This window comes from Micromesistius poutassou, assembly GCF_964030765.1.
Source record: "Micromesistius poutassou genome assembly, chromosome: 3".
Taxonomy (NCBI): Eukaryota; Metazoa; Chordata; class Actinopteri; order Gadiformes; family Gadidae; genus Micromesistius; species Micromesistius poutassou.
This window is the reverse complement of record NC_140273.1, coordinates 3,690,782-3,702,093: the sequence shown is the minus strand read 5'-3', so window position 1 is coordinate 3,702,093 and position 11,312 is coordinate 3,690,782. Positions and strand designations below refer to the sequence as shown.

General features: G+C 44.6%; 2 protein-coding genes across 2 annotated transcripts; one reads left to right on the top strand and one right to left on the bottom strand.

The window, feature by feature from the left end:
• Positions 1 to 5,474: 5,474 nt before the first annotated feature.
• Positions 5,475 to 6,912, bottom strand: tmem186 (transmembrane protein 186). The gene is made up of 2 exons (XM_084465743.1): positions 6,831 to 6,912; positions 5,475 to 6,209 (listed from the first exon to the last, which is right to left on the bottom strand). Exons 1-2 carry the CDS (start codon positions 6,831 to 6,833, stop codon positions 5,514 to 5,516), a joined length of 699 nt encoding a protein of 232 aa, XP_084321869.1. The 5' UTR covers positions 6,834 to 6,912; the 3' UTR covers positions 5,475 to 5,513.
• A 238-nt stretch (positions 6,913 to 7,150) lies between these two features.
• gde1 (glycerophosphodiester phosphodiesterase 1) lies at positions 7,151 to 10,703 on the top strand. The gene is made up of 6 exons (XM_084464924.1): positions 7,151 to 7,681; positions 8,159 to 8,334; positions 8,421 to 8,526; positions 8,933 to 9,025; positions 9,465 to 9,676; positions 9,918 to 10,703. The coding sequence occupies exons 1-6, from the start codon at positions 7,412 to 7,414 to the stop codon at positions 10,063 to 10,065; spliced, it is 1,005 nt and encodes a 334-aa protein (XP_084321050.1). The 5' UTR covers positions 7,151 to 7,411; the 3' UTR covers positions 10,066 to 10,703.
• The last annotated feature ends 609 nt before the right edge of the window (positions 10,704 to 11,312 follow it).

Below are 11,312 nucleotides of genomic sequence, written 5' to 3'. Positions count from 1 at the left end.
TTGAATAGTGCTTTTTTTTTTGATGATGATGATGTAGCCACAACCAAAAAATGAATTAGCCACCAGGATCCCCATGCAAGGGAAAGGGTAAACTATGATTTTAAGCTAGTTTTGGCTTCGCAAATCATATCAGGATACATTTCGCCTCTGGACACAATGGTTGTTGTGATGCAGAAGATCCATTGTCCATTGTGAAGATTACCCCAAGTTCACCCCGCAGTACCCCAGAAGATACAGCCTCCAGAAAGACTATTACTGGAAAAAACATTGGCCGAGCAAATGCATTCCATACGCCTTTTGTGTTTTACGCCCTATCTTGTGTGCACTTTGCCTTCTCCACAGGCCTGCGTTGTCACCAGAGAAAAGGGAATCAGCATTTATTGAAACATTGATTGATGAAGATGTTATGAAGTGTGTCCAATAATAATAAATTATAAACTTTCGGACAATATCTGCCTCCCTTTATGTTGCACTTTGGAAAGCAATGCTTATCGTGTATACTCTTCTTCACTTTAGGACTAGTTGTTGGTGCTAGGGCTGATGTTTTAGGGACTAATAATCAAATCTAAAACAATAAACACACAGTGGGCTTGACTCTAGCAGACAGCCTTTTTACTTTTGCTGGAATAAATAACTAACTTTGTATAAAATTCATGTATGTAGGACAAATAATTGTTATTGCATTAGCGGACCAGATTTCTGCTTCTTGTTTCTTGCCAGTGAACACCATGGTTCAAAGCAGATGGTCATATTAATAGCATTGTTTCCCTCCGCCCCCGAGCTCAGAAGAAAAGCAAAACACCGTAATCAAGTGCTTACGGGCGGAGTATTATCTTTCGTGTTCGGCCTCACTCCTCCATTCACGACAAGGGGTTCTGGTCAGGAATCCGAACTAAAGCCTCCAATCAGAACCCAGATCTCCTCCTGCATGCATATGGTTCATATTTCTTTGAAGAAACCCGGGGGAAGGGAAGGAGAGAGATTGCTTAATTTGGCAAGGGTAATGTTTTAGAGGACTGGGGGGATTAAGGGAATATTCTACGTTGTAGAGCTCAGTGGAACCAGCTCTCCAGACTGAGATCCGGGGGTCTTTGACCTTGGAGGAGCAAGATGCTTCAAATATTTAGCAGTGGTGGAACAAAACTGCATATGTCTAAAATGTCTGTGTAGCTTTAGATTGAATGTTTGCATCAAAATACTCCCTCAATAGATCCCTAGATTTGCCTGTTTCTGATTGTCATTATTCAACTATTTAAAATAATAAATAATACATAGCCATATAATACTATGGCTATGAATCAGATTGGTCTCAGTAGTCCCATCTGTGCAGAAAATGTCAATATTTGTCCAATTGTATTGGCTTCGATATTAAGTAGATCGCACATTTGCTGCAGTTTACTTTGCTCAACAGAAAAGCCCTCCTTTGCCGAACGTATAAAAGAGTTATGCATCCCTAGTGTATCTCGAGAAAGATTTAAAGATCTTGAATAAACACACACTGCCTTATTTGCACCACACGTCCGTGTGCGGTTGGAGCACAATGGGGATTAGAACCACTATTTAATGGTCACATAAAGTGATTTATGCACTTGCGTGACTTTGGACCTGGATAGTCACGGTGAAGGAATTTGAAAAGACGCAGCCGTGATTAAACAACAACCTGTTTGAGCTCCACCACCACCATGATGACTGGTCCCGTGGAGTTCCACTGGGAAGAATGGGAGTAAGAGAATGACGGCGTGTTCCCTTGTTCTCTGTGCATTACCTGTCGCTGGTTTCCTCCAGCCTGCCCCGCCGTACACCTGCACATTCTAACGAGGTGATCGCACAGCCGCCAATACCGCCGTGCTGTCATCACACCGCCAGTCTGTCCTGTGTGTACATTTCCCCCCCATTGTTAGTCAAGGACCTCACACACACACACTCTGTCTTAGTCACACACACAAACATATACACTCACACATACATTCTGTCTTAGTCGCACACACACACACACACACACACACACACACACACACACACACACACACACACACACACACACACACACACACACACACACACACACACACACACACACACACACACACACACACACACACACGCGCGCACGCCCGGGTGGTTTTCCTGCAAGCATGGTGCAGTGTGTGTCTAATTATAACCGTGAGCCAGGGCCTAAGCGCTCTCAGCAGGCCACTCACAGATTTATGGCAGCGAGACCCAAAGCCACCAGTAACACAGAGCTGCTGGTTCAACCCCCGGTGGTAGTAAATCAGTGGCATGGCTGGAAGCGCAACGCACCGCGTGTGCCGGGCCATTAGGTTCTGTCAGGTACACTTGACACACGCACACACGTCGCACACACTAGCGCGCACGCACACACACACACACACGCGCGCGCGCGCACACGCACACACACATGCAGTAGTCTGAATGACTATCAATCCACTGGGTAAATTTGACCCACCCATCACAATTTCAGTGCCTCTAACCACAGATCAAACAATATACAAGTTTAAAGCAAACATTGTTAGTACGGGGCAAACATCTAAATAGTTTTGTGTCACAAAGCCCGGCCAATGGTTTGAAACATGCATGAAATGCACTGATTGTTATCTCTTCATCATTTCACACAAAAGCTCAGGAATAAAGCAGAATGGGGATCTCATTCTCTATGAATATACTTTTTGTAGTCACTGTCAGCCTATAATGTTAGCAATTCTTGGACATTTATAATGATATTCCATGGTGCAATGCAACTATATTGGCAGTGACACATCAAGCGATCAAACACCGTATTGCAATGTTGTCCACAAACAAACACAATCTTCCCCATCTGGAATCGAAACAAAGCTGAACTTCAACTCCACATTTAGATTATTAAAGCCCAGCAGCGTTTCATTACTAACAACAAGGGGAAATGCTCTGCAGACAGGAAGGTTTCCCTTTTGTCTAATAAAGACACTAAATAGGGTGCCAAAAACAATCTGGAGCTCAGGTGAACAATGCACAGACAGGACCAAACTACCGGCGGCATAGTGACCGATACTCGGCTACCGGGGCCGGATCGCGGCGGCGTCACGTCGACCCTGGGGGGCGATCGGCCGTGTTTAGACCTTATAGGGGCTGCCAAAACGTGCTACACAACACGCTGGCATCCAGGGTAGGGCCGTACGCCACAGCGGGAAATCCACGCGGGCCGACATACTTGCAAGTATTACACACACCTCTCGAATAGAGTCGAGTTGTGTTTCCGACGCATTGTTAATGGCCCGTGATTCAGAGAAGAATGGAGCGAAAGGTTCATAAACACAGGAAATGACATTGAAGGTTGAGAGGGGGTGGATAAATTAGTAGGCCTACCTTAAGGGGAGATTGGAGTGGAGGTCAATTCAATATTGTTGATTATAGGAAGCTCGTCCTGGCGATTAACAATGATGAAGAAACAAACAGAGGTGCGCCCCGTGGAGTGGACAGCAACAAGCATAAGTGGGGCTTTCCGAAGGTGTAGCGAGTCTCCTGGGGGCTGTAAAACATAAAGAGGGCCCTCGGAGCTGCCAGATTCACTTTCAATGTTTTCATTCGTTTTTTCGGGAGAGGACACAATGCATATCACTGACCTTGGTTCCTTTGTTTGTGGACCTAAGTGCTATATGTGGGGGCCATAGTCAAGTGCTGTGTCCCTGGATTCATTAAGGGGGTTTTATGGAAGATGCCAATGCAATCACATCATGGCACTCACCTTTTTTCCCCAAGTGCAGGGGTCTGCAACCTTCACAATCCTAAGAGCCATATTTGGTCCCTCTTCTACTAAATACAATTTATCTGGAGCCACACAACCTATTCGACCCCTAAATTAAGATATGCATAGATTTGTATATGGGTATACTATTTCTAAAATAACTTATATACTAATATTAATATAGTTTGTTGCATTTGTGAAATTTGTAGTTCTAGGATGTGACTTTATTTTGGTTGACAAAACATTAAAATAATTTATTTGTTTATATTTGTGATCTCAAAAATAAAAGGTGTTCCCTTTGAAATAAAAATATCCATTATTTATTTCCATTTTTTTTTCAAAGCTACAGGGAGCCACTGCAGAGGGGGGGGAGAGAGAGACCACCAGAGCCGCGGGATGCTGAGTCCTGCCCTAGTGGGACTATACATTTATATCGCCCAAATTAAGACAATGTGGTAAATAAGAAGTATTGTAAGCAACACTTTTGTCAAATAGTACGGCAGGAGCATTATATGTTCCTTTTACAGCCGTCAAACGGAGGCCAGGGCCCAGATCCATCTGACATGCTTGTGACATTTGAACCATCTGGCCCCTCAGACCTGGTCTCGGGACTGACCCTGGACTTAGAACTCAACATGGTGAGGCTGCCTATCAGGCAGCACCGATCTGGAATATACAGTACACCCAGAGGACGTTAGACAAGACTCTAACCTCTTTAAAAAAAACGTTGTTTGACACTTCACACTATCTTTTAAATTATATTTCTGGTCCTTTTCGTTGTTAATATTTAGTGTTCACGGTATTTATATCAGGCCTACTTTGTGAGGTACCTATGTAGGAAATGTGCTCTAGAAATAAAGGCTTGGCTTGCCAGTGGACAAGAGAAATTAAAGTTGGTGGAGAAAAAGTATATAGTTGGCAGGACTTAACGTTGATGATTAATTCATAAATATGCTTACATCAGAAAAAGGTGAATGACTTGATTAACATAGTCAGCACTATTTAATAACATTAATTGTTTGAGTGCATTTTAAAAGTACTGAAAATAAAGATTTCACACGTGCATCATGTGAAATTATGCCATTTCATTGTTGAAAATAGCCACTGTAAAAAAACAAAGACCTATCTTTATTTATATTTTGACACTAAATGGTTTAGGCCTTGTTTGTGCCTCATGTGTAGTAATCCACTGTTTGGTGGGTTGTTTCATGACATTTTGGGTCATTATGCCAGGTAAAATTCTTCAGCCTTGAACTTCCCTAATGAGTGTGCTGACATCTAGTGGTGAACGCGACACACTGCAGTATAGCCTATACATTGGTAAACCAAATGCAGACGGGTGACCTTTTAGGCCTATATCTGGGCAATTATTTGAGTTACATCATATTGTAATTAATGTCTCTCTCGGTCAGGAAAAAACGACAATCCTTGTAAAGTTTTCAAAGCTAGATTTGCTATTATGTCGTGGCAACAGAAATCACAGGCTTAAAAATCCATGTATTTACCGCAGTTGTGGTAGAAATTGATTGAAAAGTACTGTAAATGTACAATATCTGACTGTATTGTGGCTGTGGTAGAATTTTTTGCTGCACAATTATTGCATTTTATACTGTTTCAGTTGTATTACTCCTCAAAGGTTTGCTTCATGTATGTTCTATAAATCCTATAACAAATGACTGTAACAAAAGGTAAATATTTAAACTTTCATTGACACTTTAACAAGGGTTTTTATTAACAATAAAACAAGCCATTTCTTTATACAAACCACACATTATTTTAACGGACCAAACACCTTCTCAAAAGCCTGCTTGTCTACGATGCGGCCGTAGCTCAGGGAGAAATACATCGTCTCTGTGCTGCTGTATCTCTTCAGCCTCAGCACGGTCTCAGTCAAAGCGTCCCCTGTGTCCCCCAACGTCATGACGTCCGTCACCGGGAGGAAGACGTCGTGACGCCTGCCCCAGAACGTGAGGTGCGAGACCTTGAGTGTGCTCTGTGAAGAGTCCAGGTAGATCATGCCCACCACCTTCCTCAGGAAGTGACTGGCCGTGTACAGCATGACTCCGGCCAACACCGCGATACCTGTGGAGTAGGTCGCCAGGAAGTAGGACAGCTCTCCGCTGAGGTAGAAGTAGTAAACCGGGGGCAAGATGGCGAGGGTGATCCCCGTTTGGATCAGTTTGAGCCTGGATATGGCGCGGAGGAGCTTGATGTGCGGTAGGTGGTAGATCATGGTGTACTTCTCTGTTGACAGGTCAGAGTACTTAGCCAGGTGAGTGACTTGGTGTAGATGGGGCCGTTGGAAGCCATTTTGAATGGAGGAGGTCCCCTCTGGCTGCCTGGTGGAGTATAGTAGTTGTGGGCCACCGAGCTGGAGCAGTGGATGTCTTGGAGTTGATAATAAGCATGGTACCCTGTTACAGCAGCGCAGCTGGGCGGATAACCTTGAGGCGAATCTTGCACTTAGCTTTCAGGGAAAGAGAGGGATAACAGTTAGAAGCTGTGTATATTTTTGGTACTGGGATATTGTTTAATTCTCAGCAGCTGAATACAAACAAATAACATCCAATACAAATGACCAACATTGTTTGAAAAGGTGATTCATATTTCAATATTAATGATGATTCTGGTGACTGATATTTCAACATGAATCACCAGTCTCATAATACTCATTTATTGAGAACCCGAAAACTTGGCAATCCTGCATAAGGCCCATACACATAACAGCCTACTTCTTAGGATGGAGAGCGGTTGGTTAGTGTCCACAGGGCACTACTCCCCCCTAGTGGTCAGATATAAGTATCCCACTCTACAACAGTTTCACCGTGAACGACCCCAGTCGTCCGCAAAGCCCATACTGTCCTGCATGGTGGAAGGGACAGGGTCAGTGGGATGCAAGGGTAGCCAGTAAGGTGAAGTAGTTTTTACGTAGACTAGATGGCATGGTGTTTGTCTGTGTCGAGTGATCATCAACCGACTGTGAATAAAGTCCCAAGAAGGTACGACCTTCCTATTGCACGTAATGTTGCGACTTTTTGTGCAAAAGCACCTAAAGTAATAGATTAATTGGAGTCGAAAGGGATCTTACCATTTTGAGAGACGCCTTATAGATGCGGGACAAGCTTATTAGAAGCAGGACAGCATCAGCGTCTCAGGAAAGAGGTCAGAGGAGAACAGTCCCTGACCCGGATGTTTTTAAATATCCAGTCACGCCCATTTATTGCTTATGCACCTGTAATTTCACTCTTATTATTTTGTTGAATTGTGTAGATATTTAGCTATTTAACAGCTTTGTTCATCATCTAATTTCACAAATATATATATGTATATTGGGCTCCTGAAGCATATGACACGGCTGCGCCTGCGCAGTGCGGTTATTTACTTGACGTCACGGGACGGGGTTTTCGCAACATGTCAACTCAGCGTCTGCACTGTAGTCCCATGATACGAGTGATTTGTTTCTCTGGCTCTTTTGAATGTATTTATCCAAGCATTATTAGGATAAAGTGCTCCTCGTAGCCCCGCCATTGAAACGTGATATTATCGGATGATGACGTGACGTTAGTATGGAAACATGAAACCAGCCTGCAGCGTCAGTTGAGTGAGCGACCTCCAACGTTGGCGTAGGGACAAATACAAGGAACATTGCATCATTATCACAGTGCGACAATGCTGCAGTTAGGAGATGAAGTGGCCCTATATTCGTTCGTTTTCGTCCTGGTCCTGCTGGGCACAAGGAGTCCAATATGGTCCTGCGTTATTGCCGTCTCCATGTACTCCTTCTTGGCGATGTTCAAGTTCCCCCAAGTTCCAGACAGCCGTGCACGCCAAGTGCTGAGTCCTGGGAAAGGTGTGACGGGTCTTGGCAGGGTGTCAGCCATCGCACACAGGGGTGGCGGGCACGATGCACCGGAGAACACCATCGCGGCGATCCGAGAGGTAAGACCAAACTGGAAGTAAAACAAACCTGGGAGAAAGACGGTGGAACATGGTAATCAATACGGTTTATAAAGGTCCTGGTCTTGGTCATTCGTTCTCTAAATTCACTAGATAGAAGATTGATACTATCTACAGTGTAAATGAGCCATCCCCTAGATTTTTTACAAAAGGGCATTGCCCACAATTCTTTATTATTTATATACAATATGCAGAACATAGTTTGGAAGGACTCTGAGATAGTGGCTACCCCTCCACCTCGTTTGTTTATGGTCAGTTGCTCACTGTTTACTGACTTTAAACACCTCTTCCAATTTGAATTATGTTCCAGTAGGAGCGACAGATTGTTATTTTCTTATTATTGGGTGGGGACACGACCACCAATGTGCTGCAGCACAGAAACCCTGGGTCCAATGGGAGAACTATGGTGAAGGAGAGCTAGGTACTAGGCCTAAAAAGTACTGTGCGTTCTCGCCCAAGGCTAGTAAGAATGGTGCAGAGGGCGTGGAGCTAGACCTGGAGTTCACGTCTGACGGGGTCCCCGTACTGATGCATGACGAAACCGTGGACCGCACCACCAACGGATCCGGACCGCTCAGCCAGATTTGTTTTTCCGAGTTGTCGAAATTGGACGCAGCGGCGAAACATCGTCTCAGGTCAGAGGACGCTTTTGACGATGGCACAGCTTTCTGGCTCTGTTAAGAAAAAACTGTTGCTTGAATAAAAAATGTATTCCTTTCAGGGATAAATTTGCTGGAGAGAGGATCCCAACTCTTGAAGAAGCAGTGGAAGAGTGCATCAAACTCCAGCTCACCATCTACTTTGATGTCAAAGGTCATCCAGATGAGGTACATACCCACCCCCACACACGTACGTGCGTGCGTGCACCACACGCACACAGACAGACAGACTGACAGTAAATGCAGTCTGCTGTTATTCTATTTCACAGAACATAAAATATCTGTATTCTTGTATTAGCTCTCATACTTCAAAGACCATAAAGGCTTCATCGTAGGACAAAAGTGTTTTTGTTTGTATTTTCTCCTTAAGTTACCCAGCTGTTGGGCCAACAACTGGCCCTTGGGGAACACACACACACACACACACAGCAACACAACTACTCTGACCACACATAAACAACCCAGACATAGTGACACACACCAAACGACTGGGACCACACATAACAACACACACACCAAACAAATCTGCCCTGACCTACAACCTCCTCATGTAGTTGTCGTTTCTCCCACTCAGGCGTCTGCGGCTCTCCGAGACCTGTACAGGAAACTGCCCGTTCTCTACAACACCAGCATCGTCTGCTCCTTTGAACCCAAAGTCATCTACAGGGTAGGAAGGGATCCCCCCTCCCACAGCGGGGGTTAGACCTGTCCTATTGTCACTTGCAATTAGCTCTACTGTACTCTACAGTTAGCTACACAGTACTAGCCAATCAGACAACGTGATACGGCACAACGATGGAATGCATTTCCCTCAGAGATGATTCGCTCAGAAAAGCCTCCGAGAAGTTGTATTAGGGGAAACTAGTGTTTGGATGACTAGTACTAGTGGAGGGGGTTGGAATGGGTAGCTAATGCATAGTATGTTTAGATGTTATAGAACCTTATAATAAAGTACAATAGAGTAACATTCTAGTTGAAGTGAACTTATATCTTCTATCGCCGAAAGTGTATGATATCTATAGCTAAAAGGTTGGCACTCAGAATATTGCATATGTTACATATTGCACACCGCCTCACATATTTCCATCCACCAACCCCTGCTCCAGATGAGGCAGAGCGACCCGGACGTGGTCACCGCGCTGACCCACAGGCCGTGGAGCCTGAGTCACTTCGGAGACGGTGTGCCGCGCTTCACGTCGCCGTGGAAACACAAGTGGATGACCCTGGTGGACGTGCTCCTGGACTGGGCGCACCACCACTTCCTGTGGAAGCTGTGCGGCATCTCTGCGTTCCTGGTGCAGAAGGACTTTGTCTCGCCGTGAGTGTCGTCTACAAACCCCCAAAAAACGATCATTTCAATACGGAAGACAACTATAGGTCTTCATTTCATTTATTTATTTAAAGGACAGTGCACATTAATCGACATTTCTGTAAATGTGCCAGTGTGTAAATGTGCCAGTGCCACTCATTTTCAACTGTAGTCCTTTGGCAAGATGTTAAGCTGGGCACCATACAAAAATTCATTGCTGTGGTTGATCCCTTCCCCCTCTACCCTACAGAGACTACGTCCAGTACTGGGCCCAGCGGGGGGTGCAGGTGGTGGCCTGGACTGTCAACAAGGAGGTGGAGAAGCAGTATTACCGGGAGCTCCTCAAGGTCAACTACATCACCGATAGCCTGGTGGAAGACTGTGATCCACATTACTAAAAAGGCCAAGTTATATTTCTGCGTGCAATGGTCGCCGTTGGTACGCTGTGGGTCTCTGCTGCTCGGGGCTAGCATCTATGAGTCTGTGATGGAGATTCTGAGTCTAATGCGTGAAAACATTGCAAAAGACGATGCAGGCCATCAGAGACCCAAGGTGTATCTACAATGGCTATTCAACGCCTCAGCCTTCGTGTTATACACAAACAAGTACGCATTGGATTTGAAATAGGAGTATTTTCTTTGCCTTGGTATTCAGGGTTTAAATGAAGGCTTTTCCATACGTTTTAATAGGCGGTCCCGCGGAGAGATGCCAGCTAGGTAACTTTTGCAGAACAGTGTTTAAAATGTATCTATTCAAATGTGTCTCTCTACGGGGAGATCTTGTATATATGTTCTTATTGTTTTTCATGTGTAAAGGAGACATCACAACACCTCTATCAGATGTACTGTAATTCACCAACTCAGGAGTCCATTTCTTTTTTATTTTCCATCCTAACTGTTTTTAGTTTGAGGTTTCTTATAACGCAATAATTGAATGTACTTACTCTTAGCCAAATATAGGCCTTTTGCACAATTTTAAGAAACCTGTTGTAAAAAAGGGCCTGGGTTGATAAGCGAAACAATAAATTAAACTGAAATGCTAAAAAAAAGTATTTAGATTTTCCATATTATAGGGTAGGCCTTTTTTAAAGTGGGATTGTTCGGAACAGCACACGTTAAACTCCCAACACTGTCGGAGCTAATCCTCATGCACTCGCCCACTGATCTGTGTGACCCATATACTGTCAAAGGTGTCTACACAACATCCTCCTACGAGGAGCCAAAACGGAGGTGATGCAATTAACAGCGGCCCCGTTTGATCGTGGACCGTATGGCCTGCGTTTCCCAAGTTGATCCAAATTGAGGTGCGATGCCAGTATCATCCTGGTTTTAAGCCTGTCTGAGCCGCGTCTTGTCCCGACGGATCTTCACTTAACAAATCGTAGACTGTCTAGTAATAAGGTAATTAAAAGGTTTGGGAGTTTATGTCTGCTATGTGGGTTATCGCAACGCCGCAACCGCTTACTTGTATAAGAGGCTGTTTTCGTATATCTGACATGTTTAACATTAACCACGACAATATTTAATTTCGTACGCTTATCTTATTTAATACACGCTTGCTATCTGGGTGAGAGGTGAGCGATAGTGTGGCGCACACCTCTGAAGGGCGCCCCGCCCCCTCGGAGTCTCGATCGGGGGCGTGTCGT